The sequence below is a fragment of the Alternaria atra genome (genome assembly GCF_907166805.1).
Source record: "Alternaria atra isolate CS162 genome assembly, contig: 29, whole genome shotgun sequence".
Classification (NCBI taxonomy): domain Eukaryota; kingdom Fungi; phylum Ascomycota; class Dothideomycetes; order Pleosporales; family Pleosporaceae; genus Alternaria; species Alternaria atra.
The window spans coordinates 573,268-597,079 of NW_025091327.1; the positions used below are offsets into that span (position 1 = coordinate 573,268).

At 50.9% G+C, this 23,812-nt stretch overlaps 7 protein-coding genes across 7 annotated transcripts; 5 read left to right on the top strand and 2 right to left on the bottom strand.

The window, feature by feature from the left end:
• Window positions 1-485: 485 nt before the first annotated feature.
• On the top strand, window positions 486-1,985 carry ALTATR162_LOCUS8482 (uncharacterized protein; the record flags this gene model as incomplete). Its single annotated transcript, XM_043316112.1, has 3 exons — window positions 486-669; window positions 762-1,594; window positions 1,653-1,985. The coding sequence occupies 3 exons, from the start codon at window positions 486-488 to the stop codon at window positions 1,983-1,985; spliced, it is 1,350 nt and encodes a 449-aa protein (XP_043172047.1).
• A 229-nt stretch (window positions 1,986-2,214) lies between these two features.
• ALTATR162_LOCUS8483 (uncharacterized protein) lies at window positions 2,215-5,119 on the top strand (the record flags this gene model as incomplete). The annotated part of the gene is made up of 3 exons (XM_043316113.1): window positions 2,215-2,457; window positions 2,510-3,092; window positions 3,150-5,119. The coding sequence occupies 3 exons, from the start codon at window positions 2,215-2,217 to the stop codon at window positions 5,117-5,119; spliced, it is 2,796 nt and encodes a 931-aa protein (XP_043172048.1).
• A 1,264-nt stretch (window positions 5,120-6,383) lies between these two features.
• Window positions 6,384-9,731, bottom strand: ALTATR162_LOCUS8484 (uncharacterized protein; the record flags this gene model as incomplete). Its single annotated transcript, XM_043316114.1, has 1 exon — window positions 6,384-9,731. One exon carries the CDS (start codon window positions 9,729-9,731, stop codon window positions 6,384-6,386), a length of 3,348 nt encoding a protein of 1,115 aa, XP_043172049.1.
• Window positions 9,732-10,496: 765 nt separating this feature from the next.
• Window positions 10,497-12,141, bottom strand: ALTATR162_LOCUS8485 (uncharacterized protein; the record flags this gene model as incomplete). The annotated part of the gene is made up of 2 exons (XM_043316115.1): window positions 10,497-11,706; window positions 11,843-12,141. The coding sequence occupies 2 exons, from the start codon at window positions 12,139-12,141 to the stop codon at window positions 10,497-10,499; spliced, it is 1,509 nt and encodes a 502-aa protein (XP_043172050.1).
• Window positions 12,142-12,822: 681 nt separating this feature from the next.
• Window positions 12,823-14,331, top strand: ALTATR162_LOCUS8486 (uncharacterized protein; the record flags this gene model as incomplete). The annotated part of the gene is made up of 1 exon (XM_043316116.1): window positions 12,823-14,331. One exon carries the CDS (start codon window positions 12,823-12,825, stop codon window positions 14,329-14,331), a length of 1,509 nt encoding a protein of 502 aa, XP_043172051.1.
• Window positions 14,332-15,689: 1,358 nt separating this feature from the next.
• Window positions 15,690-17,083, top strand: ALTATR162_LOCUS8487 (uncharacterized protein; the record flags this gene model as incomplete). The annotated part of the gene is made up of 3 exons (XM_043316117.1): window positions 15,690-15,698; window positions 15,771-16,135; window positions 16,198-17,083. 3 exons carry the CDS (start codon window positions 15,690-15,692, stop codon window positions 17,081-17,083), a joined length of 1,260 nt encoding a protein of 419 aa, XP_043172052.1.
• A 1,046-nt stretch (window positions 17,084-18,129) lies between these two features.
• Window positions 18,130-19,067, top strand: ALTATR162_LOCUS8488 (uncharacterized protein; the record flags this gene model as incomplete). The annotated part of the gene is made up of 4 exons (XM_043316118.1): window positions 18,130-18,193; window positions 18,242-18,276; window positions 18,330-18,556; window positions 18,644-19,067. 4 exons carry the CDS (start codon window positions 18,130-18,132, stop codon window positions 19,065-19,067), a joined length of 750 nt encoding a protein of 249 aa, XP_043172053.1.
• Between the last annotated feature and the right edge of the window lie 4,745 nt (window positions 19,068-23,812).

The following is a 23,812-nucleotide window of genomic DNA, read 5'->3' on the forward strand; positions in this document are numbered from 1 at the left end:
TTGGGCGAATGCGGGGTAGTCGAAGACCCTGGATTCGCCACAGGAGGTTGCGACGGCGCTTTTACATGATTCGCGGCCATTGCAATTGTCTATCAGACTGCTCATACCTGTCTTCGCTACATGTATCGAGCAATGATCCATGATGCCCAGTGTTCTAATCCACTGGCCATGTGAAACGATACGTACGCGTTTGGAGTTCGTTCGCCACTTGTGTGGGTCACCAGGGGCGCGCTAAACTGTTTTGTCACCGCTTCTAGTTACTTGGCTTCACAGCGGCAGCCTCGTACCTAGCTCGCTACAACCCCATCATGCGTTTCTGCCATTGACGTTTATCATTGTCTTTACGTTTGTCGGTTCGGTCTTTACTTGCTCAGCAGTAGAAAGCGCTTGTTGCCGGTTCCTTAAGCGGGCAATTGTCGTTGCTGTCGCATTCATCACGCCATCACGACACAACCCATCCACGACCCTAATAAGTCATCGAAAACATGGGCAAACTGGCTTTCCCTCTCGATGCAGAGCTAACTGGTCCGGACCGGATTGTTCTGAACATCCTACAGAAAGAGTACGAGTTGCATGACACCAAGCCTGCAAAATCAACGGCAGATGCAGCAGAAGATTCAGATGACTCGGGTGTCAAACATTCCGAGATTGTGACGCCGTCACCAGAGGGTCAGTAATCCTCTCTGTAAACCATGGCTAGCTGCAAGCATCGAATCTAGAGGTGTACTTTTGATCTGGTTCATATGACTAAGTTTCCATAGATCTTCAGGACCAGGAGCAGCAAGCAATCGCTTATCTCAAGAAGTTGAACGACCCCAAGACTGATAGCTTTGAGACTACTGTGTTCAGCTCCATCGACGAACCGGACATCAAGAACCCTCTTCTTCGCCAATGGATCATCGATCCCTACATTCGATGGGCGAAGAAGGTTGTGCGAGTCGAGACCGATGTTATCATGGTTACCCATTTGTTGCTCTACTTCTGCACCAGTATCCCGTCAGCAACGTACTTGTACATCAACTTCCATTGGTGGCACGCTGTGCTCCATTGCGTCATGCAAGGTTACTACATGGGAGCATACACTCTCTTGAAGCATCAGCACATTCATATGCGTGGTGTTCTAAGCAAGAACTACGCCTTCATCGACCGGCTATTCCCATACATCCTCGATCCAATGATGGGCCACACCTGGAATTCTTACTACTACCATCACGTCAAGCACCATCATGTTGAAGGCAACGGACCTAATGACCTATCTTCCACTATTCGATACCAGCGGGACAGTGTCTGGGACTTCGCGCAATATGTTGGTCGGTTCTACTTTTTGATCTGGCTCGATTTGCCTATGTACTTCTTGCGCACGCGCAAGCCTAATCTCGCGCTCCAAGCGGGTGGTTGCGAAGTCGGAAACTACATATTCCTGTACATGATGTACAACTTTGTGAACGCTCGTGCAACAGCGTTCGTGTTCTTGATTCCTCTGGCTTTCATGCGCCTGGCTTTGATGACTGGCAACTGGGGCCAGCACGCCTTCGTTGACGAGGTCGAGCCAGACTCTGACTTCAGGTCGAGCATCACACTCATTGACGTACCCGTAAGTCTACATTCATCTTCTTTTGTTATCTTTGTACATCTAGCTGATGCTGAAATAGAGCAACCGATACTGTTACAACGATGGCTATCACACCTCTCACCACCTCAATCCTCTCCGCCACTGGCGCGAGCACCCAGTCGCATTCCTCTCACAGAAGAAGCAATACTCTGACGAACACGCAATTGTATTTTACAACATCGACTACTTCTTTCTCACGGTCAATCTGCTGAGGAAGAACTATGAGCACATTGCTAAATGCCTCGTACCCATGGGTGATCAGATGAATCTTACGCTTGATGAGAAAGTCGAGATGCTAAAGCGCAAGACAAGAAAGTTCTCGGAGGAAGAGATCGCGGAGAAATGGGGCAAGCAGTACGCCAAGTTGAAGTAGATTAGACTAGCGATCTAGAATGGACCGCTAGCCCTACATAATATGTTTATACGCCTAAGAATGTTAGAGTTTAACCTCGTATCCTGTTACGCTTACTTCAAAGCCCCACGTGCTAACATGTAGCACCTGCCCCAGCGCATTCGAGCATGCTATTGCACGATCTTGGTATCGGTTCTTGTCACCTCATCACAACGACACCCCTAAACCCACCATTATTCTACTTCCAGCAATGACAAGTTCCCAACGCTTACCGCTTGATCAGAGCTTGTTTGTTGTGACACACAACGCGATTTATTTGAGGTCGCAGCTTAGCCGCAAAACGCTGTTCGAGTGCGAGACCGCTAACGGCATAGTCAACGCTCGTGCTTCGACAGATAATAGCAGCCTCTTCGCTGTGGCAGATGGCCAGATTGTTATACTTCTTGATCCTACGCGAAACAAGGACAGGAAGTACAAGTTGAAGAATGGCGACGTAAGGCATGTTCACTAGTGGGAATAGGGTCTACAAACTAACAATATCACAGGGCGAGCCACGTCTTCTATTGTTCTCACCCGACTCGCGTACCTTGTACTTCACGACGACGCTGAACAATTCGGTTCAAGCATACTCCATCCCCAATGACGAGCTCCTGCCTTCCTTGCCATCGCATCCATCTCCACCGAACGTGATCGCGGTATCTAGTAACGGCACCATTCTTCTTTCAACCTCACCGAGTCCACCGACTATCTACCTACAAGACCAAAGATGGGGACGCAGCGCGGCGGTAAATTTCCGTCCAACTGATGCTTGTTCGCCCGCTACCTGCGCTGCATTCGAACACTTGGATGGTCTCGCACAGCCATCGTATACGAACTTCGTGATTGGGTTTCAAGATGGGTTACTAGCGATGTATCGACTTTTCCTACCTTCACTCCGAAAACGTTCCGAGGAACAACGCACACATCAATCGCAGTTCTTTCAGTTACAGCCCGTGCGAGTCGGTGTCATCAAGAAGCTTCATAAGCCAGCCATGGGCGGTATGTTGGCAGCGGAGTTCATACCGGGCTACAAGTCGCGAATTGTTAGCATTAGGCATGATGGAAAGTGTCGACTTGTCGACTTTGAGAGTGGAGGGAAAGTCCTCCGGACATAGCATGTCTCCAGCCCCGCTACTTGCTTGTCAGTTTCCGCGAAGGGCCCAGTAAGTTCGAAAGGCAGAGCAGACGGGACAGTGCTACTGGGTGGCGATGCCACACAAGACAAAAGAGAGGTTTACGAAGGCTTTGAGACACTGATTGCAATCGGTACACAGGCTGGAGAGGTTCTCATTTTCAACGTTCTGGGTCTACTGATACATGAGATCGCTGTGGGAGTTTCTGTTACTGCTATTGAGTGGGTTGGTGATATGAGCGCACCTTCGGCCCTTCCGACTCGCGTGTCATCATTGTCTCCGAGACCTCGTTCAGTTGCAGGTGTGGCGGAGGCGGAGCAATTGACTTCTTCTGGAGAGGAAATGGGTACTGTCAAGAAGATAATATCAACTCACAAGCCAGCTGTGACAGGAAAACCGGTACCTGTTCTACCACTGCCAGATCTGTTTTCCGATGTGCCTAGAGAGTTCAGGTCGAGGGTACCTAGTCGCAGAGCCTCAGATGTATTGGAAAGCTCACCTCTCCGTGTCGAGCGAGTGCGCAATAGGCCCGCAAAGAAGTCATCGGCACGACTGCGCATCTCCACAGAGACGTTCTGGTTGCCTCCAGACTCGTCTTCGCACGGCGTCTCTTACGTCGGCGCAATAAAGCCGTTACTCAGACCCGATCTACCAATACAAGAAACTCGAAGATGGCCGCAGGTACATCAGGCGCCAAGTGTACTAACCCCCTCGCGAGCACGGCACTCTTCCGTTCCGCCTAGATCACCTAGCTCGTCTGGAGACACGGAGTTTTCCAATCAAGAATGGTTCACACCTCCGTCCTCGCGAAGGTTCAAAAGGAAACCATCACAGCGTCCTCTGAGCCCAAACTCATCACTAGATGCCTCAACCGTCACGATAATCCGCCCGATGCCCTTTCCACAGACTTCTCCTACTGCATTGGATGCACCTAACAATCTCTATTCTCGTCCAACCTCCCGCATGACGAAGAAAAGGTCTGTCAGATATCGAGATTCTGTTGTGGAAGTATCGAATGGCTCAGTGAGCGTGCCAAAAGCTGTGCGTCACGTCACTATCGTCGACCCAGAATTTTCGTCGCCTTTGGATAGCCCGAGTAGTCTGTACTCCCGCGCCAATGCTCAGATGTTCGAAAGACCTTTGCTGAGGAAGGCAAACGAGCATGAAGTAGATCAACAATCTGCTCCTCTAGATAAAACCGAGCCTTCGGACTTGAAGCCTGCTCTCAAGAAGATCGACTCGGAGCCAGAATCGCCCAGTAGTGCATGCTCGTGCTCAACGCCAGGCGTGAAGAAAGACTTAGCTGCCGATGATCGCGTAAACGACATTGCAGGCTCAAGCGATTTGGTATCGCGGCCGAGAACTCCTCAAGACTACATATCTGTCCCTGTCGCAGCGGATTCTTCATCGTCGCTTGAGAGCCTCTACTACCCCGCACCCCGTCTCATAGCAAAAAGCGATCTCGTCCAAAACCACAGTCATGGCGACCTAACACCAATTCTACAACGACAGCCAATACCGAAATCGATCGACACGCGAGCAGATTCACCAAGCAGTGTGTACTCCCGCTCCATCTCAGGTGTGGCTGGAGATACATGTCAGATCGACAGTGGTATTACCGAAGATACCGAAGAATTATCGTCGTCTTCCAACGCATTTAGAGCGTTACCACAAGAACAGAATCGACCCAGTATCCATGCCTTGGGCACCCCGTTATTCACAAGCTCGCCAAGTAGTTTGTGTTCGCAGGCTATACCTGGTATGTTTCGAAATCATCTGCAGGCTATTGACGAGCCATCTGTGGAGAAGGCGAAGGGAATGGGTTTAAGTAATGTGAATGAAGAGGCGAGGGCAGTGGCGGAGGAGGTGAGAGGTTTGACCGAGGATCAAAGGGCGCTGAGACAGGAAGTCGCGGCTTTAAGAGAGGAGTATCGGGTTTTGAAGGACACATTGTTGAAGCCGAAGACAAAGCTAATGGTGTGAGACGAGAGGTTGGTGGCGGGTGTTGTTGCGTAGCGCTTTTTTCCTCCCCTCTCCCACCCTTTTCTTCCTTCATCTTCTACAACGTACCAAATCGAATCCAGCATTCCTACAACCCCATGTTGAACATCGAACAACATGAAGTGATATCCATCTTCCTCAAACCCACCTGCCTAGCCCCCAAACCCCTGTCCTCCTGTTCCCTTCTGTCCCATTCCCTCCACTCATCAATTTCGTCTCCTCTTCTTCCACCACATAGACACTACCCCTAACACTCCTCCTCTTACTTCCCTCACTACTGCCATACCCATACCCACCTCGCCCTCGCTGTGCAATCTGAGCATCCTGCTCAACAACCGCCTTGGCCATCTTCCACAGCATCCAAGTCTGACACGACATCAACACTAGCAGAAGTAAAAGGACGATGAGAATAGCAAAGGCGATGAAGAGGAAAAGCACGGTTTCGTCGTCGCGAGGAGAGGGGGGTGGGTGGAAGCTGCTGCTACCCATATTGCTTGACTGCTGTGTTGACGATTTGACAAGGAGAGATTTGCTAGCGCGGATATGTCGAGCCGCCGGTGGTTAGTAAAAAAGGAGGAAGGTTAAGGAGTTAAATGATTTTGGTTGCCTTGTCTCGGAAGTTGAGCAACCTCCTATTGTTGGGTGCGGGTGGTGCGGACCGATTGATGGGCAACGTAACGCGGTGTTGCAGATCTGTTTCATGGATACGAGGACACGACGGGAAGACCCATGTTGACGGTTCCCGTTCAGCGGTCAAACGTTGGGGCCACGCAAGGCTCTAGAACATTTATCCAGCATCCCGGGAGACGACATGCTCGTGCAAGAGTTCAGTCACGGATGCAGTGATGCGAAGGAAGGAACTGAAGTCTGATGTTGTTGTTATTGATGATGATAAAATGAGAATCTGTACAAGATACGAAGTCATTACACTACTTCTTTTCCCCGTTACCGTAACTGTAACCCAGACACCGTGCGCTATGCAATACACCGCGATCTCGTTACCACCATTTATCCTAACAAACAAAGCGATGAAGCCAAGCCGTCGAGTCGTAAGATAGCAAATGCCAGTGCCGGGTGTTATCGTGACAAACGAAACAATCTGTTGCCCAAAGTGATGTCCAAAATTGTGTGAGAGAGAAAAAGACAAGAAGAATACTGTCCTGCAGTGACAGCAACAATATAGAACCCAAAGATAACCCAAACCTCCAAGTCATCATGCGAACTTGGCATCGTTAGCTACTGCACTCTATGCAGCGAGCGGCTCCTCTCCGTTGAGCTCCTCGTCCTCGACATTCTCATCAACGCCGAAGCCGGAATCCCATTGGCGCTTAGAGACCTTCTTCTTGCCCTTCTTTCCAATCTTGACCTTCTCGCTAGTCTTGAAGACCTTACCGCTAACGACGCGGTGGAGGTCGCCGGCGCCTTGGGTCTTGACTTCAACGCGCTTGAGCTTCATTTCTTGAATAGCCTGTAGAGCGTCCTGGTTGCGGCGCTTCAAGTCATCAGCAAGACGCTCATTCTGCTCCTGAAGTTGACGTTGCGAGATAGTGAGAGCGTCGATGGTGGCACGGGTGTCTTCCTCAGCGAGACGGAAGCGCTCCTTCATCTCTTCGATCTGAGCCTCAAGAAGTACGATGGTCTCGAGGCGAGCATCACCTAGGAGACGCATCTCTGTGAGCTCAGTTGTACGCTCCTCAATCATCTCTTCGTACTCCGTGGTACGCTTCGCAGATGTGTCTTGGAGGCTCTTGATGGTGGCCTCTTGTGTCTTGATGACAGCATTGAGGGCGTTGACCTCGTTGGCGTGAGCGTCGACGATGTTCAGAAGCTCATTGGCCTCGGACTCAACACGCCTTGAAAGTGACAAGTTCTCCTTGCGGTAGCCCTCGTTCTCAGCCCTCTGGACAGTGAGATCCTCCTCAAGAGAATCAATCTTCCCCTTGAGTAGGGTCGTATCCTCAAGGTAGATGCGCTCCTTCTCAGTGACCTGATCGAAGAGATCGTTGATTTCAGCTTGTTGCCGTTGAATCTGGTTGTTGAGATCCGTGATGTTGGCCTGGAGCGAGGTGATGGTGGAGTTGGTGGAGTTCTCTAGCGCGACGTACTTGTTCTGCAGGTCAGTGAGCTGAGCGGCAAGGTTGGCAACTTGGATATCACGATCCTGCTCGAGCTGATCGCGAGCTTCTGTCATGTCAGACAGATTGTTCTCAAGTGTTGCGATGTCGCCTTCAAGCCCGAGGATCTGCTGCTCCAATTGGATGATGGTACTCTCCTTAGCCTGACGAAGCTGAGTCTCAGCATTGAGCTGGTTGTTGAGGTCGAGCTCACGCTCATCAGCGTCTTCTTGAAGGTCTGCGAGAGCGTTCTCCTTCTCTTGCTGAAGTTGGAACAGTTTGGATCGCAGCTCGTTAGCCTGGAGGCCAGTGTCGTGGAGACGGGCGGTGAGATCTTCAATCTTCTCGTTCGCCTCGTCAAGATCAGCTTCGGTCTTCTCGCGTTGAGCACGTTCAGAACCCAGATTCTCTCGGGTGTTGGCAAGCTGCTCCTTGAGTTCAACGATGGCCTCGTTAAGGTTCTCAATGGTGTTGGCGTGCTGGTAGACCTGTTCGATCTGGTCATCACGCTCGCCCTCCGCAGCCTCGCGGGCGGCAGTCTGCGCAACTAGACGCTCCCTGAGCGTCGTCATGTCGGTTGTGATGTTGTCGACATCGGTCTCCATGCGCGCGATGCTGTCCTCCAACTCCTGGATGTAAGTATCCTTTTGTTTGACTTCAGCCTCCGCGGCATCGCGACCCTCCTGCTCGGCATCGAGGTTTGCCTCCAGAGCTTGTATGCGCTCGGTATATTCCTGTTCCATGCGAGCGATCGTCTCGTGGTGGGTCGTCTCGAATTCCGTTGCAGCGGCGGTGACGTTGTCAAGGTCCACACGATACTTCTCGAGGGCTTCGCGTAATCGTGCTAGGGAGGTGTCCTTGTCTTCATTCTCCTCTCGCAGACCAGCGATCACAGCATCTTGATCGGCGAGTGCGCCCTCTTGTTCGTTAGAAAGTTCCGCCAAGGCGGCGTTGCGCTCCTCGAGATCAAGGATAACGCGAGCCTTGTCCTCATTTGCCTTGTCGAGTGTGAAGACGTCTGACTCTAGCTGCTTCACCCGCTCGTCTGATTCACCAAGCAGGTCCAGAACACCTTCATATTGTCGTCGGATAAGCACTTCAGACCGTTGGGAGCTGCTGATTAGGGTGAGTTTCTGCTTGAGCTCAAAGAAGAGGCCGCTGAAGAGCGTAGGAACCTTCTGAAGAAGCTGTTGGTTGGTAAGACCAACGGTGGTACCGGGGAAGAACTTCTCGATTTCGGCGCGAAGGTCCTCGAAGCCATGGCGCAAGTCGGTCAGGATTTCGCTCGTAGGAGCACCAGCCTCAATGAAGCGAAGGTTCTGAAGCTCGATGGTGATCAAGCGCAGCGCACCTTGAGATTCACCCAGGGCCTTGCTCATCTGCTGCAATTCCCGCTCGTAGCGCTCGATGGCCTCGTCTTCGATCTTATCCATTATGATATCCTCGCCCTCAGTCAGACTGTCGCGGTTGAGTTGCGATAGGGTTGGTAAGGACTCGAGTGTCATCTGGCTGGAGATCTCCAACGCGCGGGAGGTGTATTTGCCGGCGGGTGTCGGCTCCAAGTCGAGATCTTGCGACATGTTCAGCTCGTCGGGGTTGACCATGATCAGGCCATCCTCGTCGTCGGACATGTCAACTGGCTCATTGTCGTCACCGTTATACAAGGAAGAAGCACGCAGCTCGTCAATCTGTTGACGGGCCTCATCTAGTTCCACTTGCAGATCATTGGCGTCTGCGTCTTCGAGGTCAATCTCGCCAAGTCGGCGGGCTTCGAGGCGGTATTCCAGGTCCTTGATCTTGTCGTCCTGTGCCTTGAGCTGGCGACGTAACTCCAAAAACATCTTCTTGTCCTTCTTCTGGTGGTCTTCGAAGTCGTTTACTTCCTGGCTCAGATGGCTTCGACGGAGGCGGCGACGCGCGCGGCCATCGAGGACTTGTGTGAGGGGCGCGAACTGGACGCGGTTGCCGTTGTTCTCGTCGACCTCATCCACGCGCTCAATGTGAAGCTGAGCTGGCATGGACATGCGGGAGCGGCGGGTGTTGGTGAAGCGGCTGCGGGAGGCACCGACGCGATTGAGATGGGGTGTCAGGCCGGGTAGCGGTTGTGTGGAGGCTGGTCGGTTGAACATGAGCTCATCGTCCTCGTCGTCGGCAGCGACTGGAGGCTCAGAGTGGCGGCGGTTGTGGCGGCGCGTCGTAGTGCTGGTGCTCTGCTCCTGGATGTCGATGTTCTCTCCGCGCTGGGACCGCGAGAAGGACTGCTGGATCTCTTCGGCGATCTGGTCCTCGTCCTCGTCGGCCTGGACGCGCTTGGTGCGCTTCGTCTGTGAAAGCTCTGCAGAGGGCGATGCGGTTCGCTTGCCCACGGAGGTCATGTCTTCGGTCGTCTGGTTCTTAGACGGGCGGCCGCGTTTGCGTCGAGGAGCGTCACCGGGACCCTCGTGGTGGTGCTCAGATGGGAGGCCACTGAGGCGCGCCATAGTTGAGCGAGTAGAAGAGATTTGACTGTGAGTGCCTTTAGTATACAATACTAAACAAAGAACAGAAGCTCCTTGGGGCGGCGGTGAATTGCCGCGACACGTGGTGTTGGAGCTCGCGTACCTGGCCAAAAATTCGTCCAACAGAGCAAGGTCGTCCAATGGCTTGTGATTTGCAACAGCGACGGTTGCAGTTGGTACAAGTGGAGGGTGTGGTGAAATTAGTCGTAGTGGGGGGGTATGGAGAGAGGCAGGGCCTAGTTTTGATATATTCAAAAAGTGGTTGACGGGCACCTGCAATAGTGGGTAGTGGGCGAAATGGGGTGGTTGGGGTGGAGGCTAGCTCTTTGCTACGTCAATGCGAGCTTGCGGTGAGTCGAGGCCTCTAGTGGTCGAGCTTTCACGCTAACCTCCACTGACGTCGACGCGACTACCGGCGCCATCTACGCGTTTTCACGAATAGCAATATCTAATCTGAAACAGGCCGTGAACCGGTTTGTTGCCTGTGAACCGCTGTATAGATGAGGCGCTGTCTTGTCATTATAACAGGGGCGCAACGTCATTGTCAGCCCTTCACCTAGTATAGTACGCGTTTGGGGCTCTAGCCAGATGATCGTCATTGTTCTAGTCTCCCACACATGCAGGCAGCTGTCAGGGCAACAGACGGCCCGGAGATGGATCACGATGCTTTTGAGGGGTTTGCCGATGCAATGGATCTCCCCATGCATTCCCCGATCACCAGCCGTCTTCGGTACAATGCATGCGCTGTCACTTCTTCAACAAGAAGTCGCTTTGGAAAAACAACCCTTTGGTTGCGCTCGCAACCCCATACAATCCCCCAAGAGGCCATGTATCCCAAAATTGCCGGTATGCCCAGTCATTCCACGACTCCGTCTTCTGGACGCTCTCTCCTCCCGCGACGCCTTGCAGATCAACCTTCACTTTGTCGTAGACACTTGGCAAGCTCTCGGCGTGGTACTTTCTCCGTAGCTCCATGTACTTCTTCTCATCGTAGATGTCCCAAAACTCCTGCTCAGTGTAGTACGCATGCGCATACAGACACTTCATGCCGCCTAGCTCCGTAACTTTGGCTTCAAAATCCCGGTTCAGCTTGATGAATGCGTGAGCGTCGCTTGGCCCCATGTCCCATATTCCCACGTCAAGGAGAATGTCGTCCTTGACATTGTTACCTTGGGAGAAGCTACGCTCTCCGCGCGGTGCTGACTTGACTGGACACAGCCAGAGCGGCCAGATGCCCGTCCTTTCGTCCGTCCATCTAACAAACTCTTCTGCTGCATCATATGGTATTCCATAGTCCTGAATGATTGTTCGGGAGGCAAGGCCTGATCGATGCAGGGCATGTACCATTGTCCGAGAGTACATGAAAGGATCCAGTAGGAAACGTGTAAGACGATTGAATGGCGTAACGAAGTACTTGAACGCGCGCAGTCCTGACCAAAAGACGCCTCTGTCGTAACGGAAGAGATATGATTGAACAGTTACCAGCTCCCTGTATGTCGTTTTCTCGCTCTGTGTCCGCTTTAGAATGTCTTCTGCGTGCATGTACAACCAAGGGTCTGTCGCTTTGTCGAAACTCTGAATCTTCCTATCCATTGGAGCATCGGTCAAGCGACCAATCATGATTACACCACTCGTCATCGAATACAGGATGCCATCCATGTAGTCGACCTCCGGATCATCTTGGTAGCGTCGCAACTGTTCGACGGCTTCATTCGTTGAGCGGACTGGGATATACTCCAACTCAACATAGCGACGAGCATCAATAAGCTCCATTTTGAGTAGAGTAATGACGCCCAAGCTGCCACAACTCCCAGCTGCAGTGAAAAACAAATCGCGGTGCTCTACTGCTGACGCCCATACCACCTCGCCGTTTCCTAGGATGAGCTCAATGCCTGAGATTGTGCGATCAAACAGCCCATACTTGTAGGAACTGCTTTCACCGCTAGTGCCAGCAAACCTGTCAATACTAGTTAGCCATCTGACATAGCGTATTCCTTGCTCGGATTTCCGTGACTTGGTGCTCGTCACAATGGTGTTGAAGCTGAGAAATGACTAGACTGGTCGCTAGGGTACGTCTTGTTGCGATCACTTACCCACCACCCACTGTAATATTCGGAAGTTCCATAACGACCTTTGGTAAGTAACCCTTGGCCATTGTGGCTTCTACAAGCTTATCCATCGGCACGTTCGGCTCCACGAGTACGGTCTTCTCAAGCTCATCGAACTGCAGCACATGGTTAAGGGAGCTAACGTCGATGATTTGATTGCGATCACGGGACGATTTCCGTGTAGACAGCGTAGAGCCATGGTATATACGAAATGGTGTCTTTGAGGCACTGAATCGGGCGACCTGCGATGCGAGTGTTGCTACTGTTGAGTTATGTGTATCCATGGTGGGCATGTAATGATGCAATGCGACGTGACGGTGTTGTTGGGCGATTGAAGGATGAAGAGAACATGGTGTCGCATTACTTTTGATGTATACATAAGCGCAGGGCTGAGCCTTCTCCACTACCCGTTCGATCCTGCTAAAGTCAATATCTGACCACTCGATCCGGGCCAGGCGCTGCTCTTCTGCGGGGCAAAGGATCGATATGCTTTGCTTTTTGAGATATTCGTATCATCGAACATATCTGAATGGAGAGTCGTCGTTGAACGTGATTCAGAGCAACCAGATTCGCGATCACACGTGCGAGTGTCGCTTTCTGCTTCGCAGATGATGGAATTGCGCGCCCCCATAGCGACCGGAAGCGCGGAAGACGATCCACTCGCTAAGAACGCTAACGTGCGGCGTTCGGAATGATTACCCAGTCCCAGGGATTTTGCTTGCGTATACTATACGACAGAGACGAAAGCTGAAGGTGGCTGGTAGACTTCTAGCACATCATTTCCGCGATTGCAGAAGCAGAAGGAAGCATTGGTGGTTTGGCCTTCTGGATTCGTGGGGCAAGTACGACCCGCTGCTAGCGCAACTTCTTCAGCCTCATCAGCCACGCATCAAGCAGGGAGCCAGTACTAGAAACTCTGCACACACAGTCGCATAGCTGCCGTCGGCTCTACAAAACCTTTCCCAATGGAGCAACACAAGGCTACTGTAGAGACAGTTCGCTCTCGCATACAGCATTTCTACCACACCAAAACGGGGTTCCGAGTCTACCATGGCAGCACCAACAGCACCCGCCATGCTAACTTCGACCGAGATTCCATCGTGGATGTCAGCTCCCTCAACCACGTCCTATCTATCGACAGAGAGAAGAAAACAGCACTTGTCGAACCCAATGTCCCTATGGATGCCTTGGTCAAGGAGACCATGAAAGCGGGCTTGCTGCCTCCTGTTGTCATGGAGTTTCCAGGTATTACCGTAGGAGGGGGTTTTGTGGGCACAGCAGGAGAAAGCAGCAGTTTCAAGCACGGCTTCTTCGATCGTACTGTGTTGAGTGCTGAAGTGGTATTAGCAGATGGCACGCTTGTCACAGCTTCCCAGACCGAGAACCAAGAGCTCTTCGAAGGTTTGAGAGGTAGTTTTGGAACCCTCGGAGTACTCACCTTGGTGGAAATGCAGCTTATTCCTCTGAAGAAGCTAGTCGAGGTCACCTACCACCCGACTTTTTCCTTTGAGAACGCCACGGATAAGATGCAATATCATACCACCGACCAAAGGAACGACTACGTTGATGGGGTCTTATTCTCCAAGGGTACCGGAGTCATAGTAACAGGCCGCCTCGTTGACACAGAACATACGCCTGGCCTACCTATTCAACGATTCTCTAGACCTTGGGACGAGTGGTTCTGGATACGCGCGAAAATACTTGCTTCGAAAGGCATAATTACAAAGGAGCTTGTTCCCGTAGAAGACTACCTGTTTCGTTACGATCGTGGGGCGTTCTGGATGGGCATGTATGCTTACAAGCACTTTATGGTCCCCTTCATGTGGTTCACACGCTTCTTGCTGGACTACTTCATGCACACGAGGATCATGTATCACGCGTTACATGCGTCTGGATACACGGACCGGTATATAATCCACGACATCTCATTCCCGGCGGCAAACACTGCACCCTTCTTAGAGTATGCGGATCAATCGTTCAACCTGTACCCGATCTGGTTGTGTCCCCTTCGACAGGATGGTAGACGCTCGATGGGGCATCCCAAGCCGTTTGAGGGCCCAGTTGGTGGGAAGCAGATGGGTACATATGACGGTAAATACATCAGTGTTGGAATTTGGGGCCCATATCCATCTAGCGAGGTTGAGTATGTCCGCGCAAATCGCGAAATTGAAGCAAAGATGCGCGAGCTTGGTGGACTCAAGTGGTTATACTCGCGTGTCTTCTATACCGAAGACGAATGGTGGCAAGTCTACGACAAGCACGAGTACGACACTCTCCGTCGCAAGTATGACGCGAATTCTCTGCCAACGATATGGGACAAAGTCAAAGATCGGGGAAGGAAGGAGGAATTCGGTCCAGGCCTGAAGGGTATGCTGAAACGAATCGTGAAGAGCAATGCTCTGCTGAGTGGACTATATGGCATCTACAAGGCGGTCAAGGGCGGAGATTACATGTTGAAGAAGAAGGTTTTCTAAAACGAACTGGTCGAACGTTGGCTGTATGTTTCTCAGAGTTGTGATCAGCAAGGCTTGAGCTAGTAATCATACGGAACGGTCAATGTTAGCGGCATCCTCAAGACGCGTCAACCTCGTTGTTCCCATACCTCTCCGCCTTACCTGCTCTTTGCTTTCCCGTATCGTGCCCCTTTCTTACTGATTATTAAAACCCATTACACCTAATAGAGATAGTGGTTCTGGAAGGAAAGGCGCGATTGCGATCGCCACGGAAGCCCTCGCAGCCGCCTACCATGACGTCTTAGGGGGTCGGACTCCATCTGCGATCAAGGCGCGAGAATTCCAAATTGTTAGCGCAAATCAGCGATCAACACCACGGAAATAGCAACCGTGCTCAATGGCAGCTCAAAGGCAATGACTATCACGTCATTATCGAAAGCCTGCATGCTGAGATACCAACGTGTTGTTGCTTACACGTTCACGTTGTGTCCAGTCACAACGCACCATTAGCCACAAATTCGTTCCGGCTATGCATGCTCATGCAGGTTGTGTACTGCTAGTACTTCCGAACTCCACCATGAGCGCATGGGCAAAGGCAATGAACGATAACTCGAGCTGCAAGGTCTACCTGCATATCCGCCAAACTACCGCTCAAAATCACAAAGTGGCTGACCAACATGCAGCGTGACGACGCTGTGGGGCGAGGCTTCCCATCGTCTTCGTACGTCCTATGCATGTGCTATTGACGTCTTCTAGGATGGAACATCGCAATGTACCTGCTCATGGTAGCTTCCGCTGGGGTGGCAAAGTAGTCTCCACATACTGGAGCTACCGCTCAAAATGCTTCAATTACTCAATTCAGCCTATGATGCCACAGGAATATCCACTACCAGGCCGAAGCTGTGCCCAATTTGATACTATACGCTTTAGTACCCCGCGATTTCATATTTTCGGATGTCGCCTTGCCGGCACCTATGTTAGTTGCTGACTCAACATGCAGACCAGTTCTCATGTTACTTTGACCAGAAGGCCGGCAACTGACTATTGGCTGAACAACATCAATTCGGATGGACGAACTGCCTGATAACGCTATGGAAGCTTCGGATCGATGAATTGTTGAGCTATGGCATTCCTGATAGCTCCTATCTGGGAAGGGCCGGAAATGGACAAAGGAACGACGCAACTAGTCGCATGCTTACAGAGCCACGTACTATATAGTTGGGCAGCTACATTCCTTGCGGTGAAAGCACATTCTGCTTAGATCCCATTGCAACTAACCGATTGAGCCAGCATTCTTTCTTTCTCTTTCTCCCCCAGGGCAAGCGTTGAAAAGATATTCTAAAGAATACTGATTACTCAACCTCACACCACGCACAAGTATGGCTACAGTCAAAGCACTATTACCCCTTGCCCTCGCCGGCATCGCAACCGCTAGGCAATGCTAAAACTTCATCATTCAGACTCCTATCACTTCAAGGCAGGGACAGTTCAAAGAGGTACCGGTCGGGAGTAACCTCGACGTTGGCGCATTCGTAGCTCGATTCAACGAATTCGGAAAGAACTACACAGCAGAGCTTCTCGAGGGTTACCAGACGCTACAGGGGACCTACAACATCTCTGCGCAGTACTGTAAGCCAGACAGTGGCAACAGCAGTACAATCCAAGTTTTGACCCACGGTATCGGCTTCGACAAGACATCCTGGGATCTCGAGTACGACAACTACAACTATAGCTACGTCAATGTAGCCCTGGCTGCTGGCTACAGTACGCTCGCAATCGACCGTTTCGGTATCGGCAACTCCTCTCACGGAGACCCTTTCAATGAGTAAGTAATATGTAAACACAACCGATATTTATGATATACTGATCACACACTTTTCTCATCAGGATTCAGACGCAAGCTGAAGTTGAAGCTCTCAACTCCGTCACTACGCAATTGCGCAAGGGTGAGATCCCAGAGATTGGCTGCGCGTATGACAAGGTCATCCACGTTGGACACTCCTTCGGCAGTGTCCAGTCTTACTGGCTTTCCGCTCTTTACCCCGAGAACACGGATGGTGTTATCCTTACCGGTTTCTCTGTAGCTGGGCAGTTCCTGGCCTACATCGTTGCTGGATGGAACCTACACAGCGCTCGCCTCAATCAGCCTTTGCGATTCGGAAACGCCTCGAACGATGTTATCCGTACCGTCGCCGACAAGTATGATTTGAGTGACAACATCGTTGTTGGTCTCCAAAAGATCCTTGCAGCCGCCGGTGTAGATCTAACCTCAGACGAGGTGTGGAACGAGCTTGCGACCACCGAGGTCCTCGACTTGATCAACGGCTACAACAACACTGTCGCCTCCCTTGACTACCCCTCCGGATACATGGTACACTCCGATCTTACTGCCCTACAGTATGCCTTCCTCGAGCCCGGCAACTACGATGTTGGCCTAGCTCTTGCAGCCGAGAAGACCAAGCAACCTGTAACCACCGGTGAGCTTCTGACCATCGGTAGCTCGCCAAGTTCATCTCCCTTCACCGGCCCCGTCCTTGTCATTACTGGCGAGACCGATGTGCCGTTTTGCGGAGGAAACTGCTACGGTCAAGTCATGGGCACCAACACCTCCAACATCCCCGAGGGCGTTGCCATGGCTTTCCCTTCAGCTTCGGCATTCGAGTCGTACATTCAGCCTAACACTGGTCACGGTCTGAACTTTCACTACAACGCCACCGCTGGTTACCAGGTCGTTCAGGACTTCTTAGCTAGCAACGGTCTCGCGGCGCAGTAAAGCGTTAACGAGTTGCGCTCTGTCACATTGGATCAAGAGCCTTTTATGATATTCCGCGTAATTAGACTTAGCGTAGTAGAGAATGAATACGTAATGTCTTGTAGCGCTCTAATGTACGAAGTTTGTTCGGTGAAAGCTTTGCGTCCTGTCTTTGTTATTGCTTACTCATGGTTGTGCCTGTCGCAAGTCACGATCAGGACCTAGGTACCTCGATGCTTTCCCGACCCTTTACCCACCAATCACATACAGACGTTCGAATTTCTAAGCCTTGACTAACAGACTTGGACTACCAATCTTCGATGCGGTGGAAATTGCATGAAACTTAAGTGCAAGCGCGGGTGACCAAATGCTGATGAATAAGAACCTCGTTGCTGACGTGCAGCTGTCTAAGGCGGATGCCGGCTAGCTCCGCATGCACGACAGCCTCAACCGAGGCGAACGAACATGGGGTAATGACGTTGGCACCCGCACCCTGCACGAATTTACATACCCTACAACCGATTATCAAAGTCTTAATCAGGAAGAAATAATATCAGTTGCCTTCCGTGCACCAGGTCAAGACACCAACGATGTCGACAGTGATCCACTTCGGACATGCACAATGGTAAGTCCGGGTCGGTATTGCGGGGCCACGCCTTGTAGGTAACCAATTTCGCTCTAGTGAAGTTGAAAGTCATCTGGTTCGCTTGTTAGTCATGCCTTATCATAGCGTTGGAGGCTGCAGAATTTCTGAATGCAGATGGTAGTCGACGGGTTGCACGATGCAGGACTTCACCGCAAGCTCCACTCAAACGTCGCCTTGAACCACGCTGCACGAGAATAGGTCCGCGGGCCAAGGCCCAAGAAACATTGGCATGGAGTCGCAAATTCATTGACCGGGCTTCGAGCAGGATATAGGAGTTAAGAGGTGGATGGGGATAGGACTCTGTAGAAGTATAAAGAGACCTTCGGACTGCTCTCAGTAATAGACCATCGCATCGCCATCCAACACTTCTTCAACTTCAGTAGCACAGCCTGACTACTCGATCACATCGCTAATCTTCAAGATGAAGTTCTGCTCTACCATCGCCCTTGCGGCTCTCACGCTTCTCAACACCGTTCGCGGTGATGGTACGATTGTCCAGTCAGACATGTCTTCTAGAGACTAACATACTTCAGCTGTACCATGGGAGCGTATCGACAAAGACGATGCAGTAAGTCAAGATCCCACTCTTCGACCCATCTTCCCATCTGACGTCCCATGTAGCTACTCCTGATTCTCGACTTGCAAGTCGGCCTTTTCCAACTCGCTAGAGACTGGGACCCGACCCTCTACAAGCAGAACATCATGGCTCACGCGGAAATTGGCAAGGTCTTCGACATCCCAGTCATCCTGAGCACATCTGCCGACCAAGGTCCCAACGGTCCTTTGCCCAAGGAAATGTTGGAGATGTACCCCGATGCGCCCCTCATTAGACGTCAAGGCGAGGTCAAGTAAGTCATATTTACCATCTTCAGCTCTTCCTCCTACCCACCTACTCTAAGTCTCCGTCACTGTGCAGTCAGCTAACAGACGCCCAGCGCCTGGGACAACGAGGACTTCAAGGCCGCTATCCGCGCCGCAAACAAGACCCAAATCATCGTCGGCGGCATCACCACAGACGTTTGCACCACTTTCCTCGCCCTCTCCCTCCGCGCCGAGGGCTACTCCGTCTTTGCCAACGTTGAAGCCAGCGGTACTTACACGGAGCTCGTACGTGACACAGCAAACGCACGCATGCAACAGGCTGGTGTACAGCTCGTCTCGCTCTTCTCTATTGTGTGCGATCTGATGAGGGACTGGCGCAACACCCCCGGTGCGAAGGAGTTGCTCCCGTACTTGGACAAGTACCTGCCCGTTTACGGAATGGTGGCTCGAGGACATGCAGCGGCTGTGGAGAATGGAACGATTCAGCCGGGACAGCTTGGTCTCATTTCTAGCAACAATGGGTCGATTATTTTGTAGGGTAGTGTGAGTCCTCAGATGGTGGATGGTATTCGTGGATGGAAGCCGGATACTACGGGTGGGAAGCGAACGAGAAGAGTCGGCGGAGAGGGAAAAAAGCGATGTCAGATTAGCCTGCGAGTAACGTCAATATCAGATATGTCGAAACATGAACATCCAGTACCTAGGCGATCGTTTTGGGAGTTCGTGACGCTTTGGCGTGAATCGAGGTTAACAGGGCAACTTCAGGCGAGGCAGTAGGCAAGCACACGCAAAGATACCCCAAGATTGTCATGCACTGTGAGCTCTTCCTGAGTCTTTCTACTTTGGCGCATGGACTGAGGTCACGATGGGTGGATTTTGGATTTGGCTTTGCACCAACTGTAAACCCTCAAACGGTTGATAGAAGAGATATGATTTATGCAACACCGCTTTCAACTATTCGAAGGTTTACATAATTAATCTTCGTCACTAAGTTCTCAACGAAATAGGTAGCTAGTGGTATTAGACTTGGGCCTCCTATAGTAAAAATTTCATAATTGCCATTGATTTGTCAACGCTCTAGATATTTCTTGTGCGTCTCAAGCAGCATATTGCCATATTCACATGCTGTGCGAATAGCCCCTAATAGCCGACCTCATGTTTCTCAAGGCTGCCTGTGAGACGTTTTGCTTGCGTCTGCGGTATTTCCGTAGACCTTTTCGAATTCGAGATACACACTCTTAAGCCGATACCACCTGATGCAAAGATGGGTGCCGGCCAGTAACAGCGGATACGCTAGCGCTTCTACAACAAGAAATGGCCTAATCACATCGCACCTAGGAATCCCATGGCGGTACTGGCGCTATGTTTGCATACCCGGCATATCTTTGATCTTTCTCAGCTTTCTCAGCTTCGCGTATGGGCTGCATCTGCGTCGGACGCACCAAGACTTAAAAGAAAGGTTGGAGAATTGTATGACGAGCTGGTTTCTCTTCATGTGGCTGGCTAATTTTGCCGTGTTGCTCATGTTGAGATACGTATTTGTGGTTGCAGATTTCGGGCGAGCAATTGGAGGTACCAAGAGTTTGGTCTCTCCAAGAATAATTGAGGGTAGTCTGCTTTAGTAATGAAAAGAGAATTACCCCGGCTGTGCCCAGATGCTTGGCTGTACGGGAAACAACTACGCCCTACCACGCTTCCGAGCTTGGCGGCTACTATGTTGCCATTGGTACCTGTCAAGTTACATCACTACTGGACCGTGCACTACGGGTGAACGGCACTCTTCCACGCCGAATCCCACACTATCGGTCATCAGTTATGCCCCGCAGGAACATTTATTTTCTACACACCACACCGCTGGAAACCATTGCTGTGGACCAGAACTAGAAGCTTCAATGTTGGAGTATCGCTGATGCATGCAAGCTCGGCTCAGCTCAAATACTTCGAGGCACCGACACAGTGACCAGTACGCTGTACAGAAGGGAATTGTTGCCAACGCGGGTGTAACAGCACGCTATTGGGTATAAAGTTCAAAGGGTTCATTCAATGGCTTCGCAATCGGCAGGGCTCAGGTCGTTAGTTAACGCTCTCCTTCTTATCAGAGCTTATCTTGATAGGAAAGTCTCTACAATCGGTGTAACGACAAGCCTCCCGCAAAAAGAATATATTTTCATTTTACCTAACAAATCACGATCTAAACCAGCAACGACAATGCCTACTCGGCTCCATAGCTTTCAACCCATACACCTCTACTTGATCACATCCAGGTCCCTGTGGATTGTGAGGACTTCAGCTTGGGAAGTAAGCGCGATACCACACATGCCATGTAGCCCAGCAAAACTCGCTCACTACGAAGACGGTAGAACGGATCCTGCGGCATGAGCAGGAATTCAGAATGAACTAGTAGCTAGCCCATTTGGTTCAATCGGCAGCAACAATAAGCCAAGAATATCATATCCATGCAGCGGGCAGCAGCGTTGTCTCCCAGCTTAGCCGTAAGTTAAGACGGAGATAGGTGCCACTGATGGGCGACAGGGAGCAAGATTGCCGCTTATCGACATTCAATGTGGCAGAGAGTTACCCTGGGCGAGGGAGGTCATAAAAATATCCAAGTAGAAGGCTTTCATATCCACACAAGGTATAACTCCTTTCCTTCGGCTTACTTCGAGGCCTCTATTGCTGGGTGATAAATAGTAAGGAGTCCTCGGAACTCGGCCTTGCTATGGGCAAGACATACCTAAAGCAGAAGACTACGTCAATGGATCCTTGGCTGCCTCTTGGAATCACATATACTTGTCCTGATCTCGGCGAGCCAGCGAAGGGAAAGCTGGATCCCATAAACCGTTGGCGCCTGCTCGAACGTTGGGTTCCCTGTCTCTTGTAGGACAGATTCAGTGAATCTGGTATGTATGTTAGCAGTGCATTTCAGGATGCATACTTAGGGTTGCAACTCAATCCGCACAAAGTGACCTAATGCACGTGTACTCCTTGAAGCTTGAAGGAATTAACATAGCCTTAATATTCTTGGTCTTAAGCTGAGTTGGTTCCTTCTCCTGCTGCACGAGAGACCTAAGGTGCGAAAAATCGATGTTCGCTTCCCTCTTCTTAAGGGGCATGATGGCATAAGTTAGAATGGAGAGTACGTTGTAAGGTTAGTAAACAGGCGGAAAGATGAAAGAAGGGTAGGCCCAACGCTCGAACGCGGATGATTAACTGCAAACACACTGGGTGCAAAGGCTCCAACAGCCTGCATCCTGGATGTCGCATAACCGCATTGTGGAGTGGCGCAGTTTACCCTTTTCGGTTTGGTGTTAGTACAGACTACCACCACAAGTACACTGTATTGTGTGCTAGTACACCGAACAAGGCACGACGAGATTTGACGGATTGCGAGAGAAATTTTACTTCCAGTGTCCTATGGTCGTATATGCAGGAAATATGATTAGAGTTAATATATTGGCGTACTTATCTTCAGCCGCATCCGCGCCCATTTGTTACGGGCTGAAGAGACCACTATCTTGATATTCGGAGCGCCCTATAGGGATTGTGAATCAAAAATTCACACTACCACCATCGTCCATAGTGTTTTTTTACAACAAGAGCAATAGGGATGGCCTAGTCGACAAATGCATACTACCTGTGCACACAAAGTTGTAACCCTATGCGAAGTTGTAACATCGCAGTCATGAACTGGACACCCGGATGCTGGCATATTGTTGGTCAAGATTGTCTCCATCAGTGGATCATCTCGAGAAGAAACTGGTGTCGGTTTTGTGGTATGATCTAGTTCGACGAAGAGAAGAGCAAGGCTATGATAATAGCGATATTGAAAAAAAATTACGCGGGGAGGGCGGATCATGTCGAGCTTTGGGTGCTACATCTGAAAAAGAAGACAGTCAAGAGGTCGAGAGGGAAGATGGAACTGTGGAGAGGGGCGAAGGGAAGGGCATCCTAGCCAGAGATTCAGAGCGAGTTGTGTGAACGCCAAAAAACATATAATTATCATAAAAGAAGAGGTGCTGAAGATTGATCGTGATTATGTGAATACTTGGGATGGGCTCAGAGAGAGACTTGAAAATGGTGAGGTATGGACGATTAATGATTAGGGAGAGTGGGATTTGTGGTCGCCATACAGCGAGTGTGAAGGTATCCAGATTCCTCTTCATACGGCTCCTTACGTTCTGTGAGCAACGGCAGCCAGCGAGAAATTTCAATACTATACCAAGTTTTATAAAGAAAATCACCTCGTCGCTAAAATGCTCAACAACCCCACTACTTCCACCTTCATAACCGATTTCTTCCACAACCCTGCTCAAGATACAATTGTGGTGCAATCCTGCGATATGATATCAACCGCGCATGTTGCCATCCGGCATACAGACCCACCGACATGAAACATCACACGCTTCCACCCTGATCTCTATCAACCACAAGCTTTCCGCGGCATTTCTTAGCCACGAAGATCGGTTTCGGAAGCTCAAGCCATGCGTTTCGCGAAGCAAAGGTAATTCACGACTCCAACTGTTTGGCCCTCCGCCCGCCATCCAGCAAGAATTCTCCAATGCTTAAATGGCGGCGCACGGAGAAGACGCCGCGTTCGACATCTGACATGACAGCCGAGACCCCTAACTCTGAAAAGAAGCTATCCAAGCGACACACAACAACATCATTGAGGGTGGTGAGAGTAACTCGGTGCTCGTATCACTCACGCAACGATCTGGTCCAGAGCCCTCCAGAACGCTCGCGCTATCACACACCAAGGAATAAAAAGGATCGCGTGATATACGAGGTAAGGTACTACAAGACCCCGCTGCTTAATGAGAAAAAAAGAAAAGAGTATTAATAGCCGCTGCCGTGGCCGCCGTGGGGAAGGGCCGAGGGTGTTTGTCTTCGTTCCAGCCTCAGGTACGACTCGAGAAGATGCATCTGGGAGAAGGAAAAATAGCTGTGCTAGAGCTAGAAAAGGGTTAGTACTGTATGCGGACGTCCGTGTGCGAGAGTAGCGTTTCGCAGTCCGTGATCGTGAGTGGAGCCCCTGTTTGTGAGGAGCGGTGCGAAGCGAAGCGAGCGGAGTGAGGTCCGCTTTGTGAGAGGGGGAACAAAACCTGGAAGGGCAGCAAGATGCGACCAAGTTCGTCATTAAACATCAACTATGGCTTAGTGAGTGACATGAACATCACCAGCATCATCCATCTATCTAAGCCATAGCGGTCATGCTAGAGATCTGCGGGGAGGCCGCTAGCTCCAACTCATTCCCAGCCGTGCAGCTGCGCCTCCAGTGCACC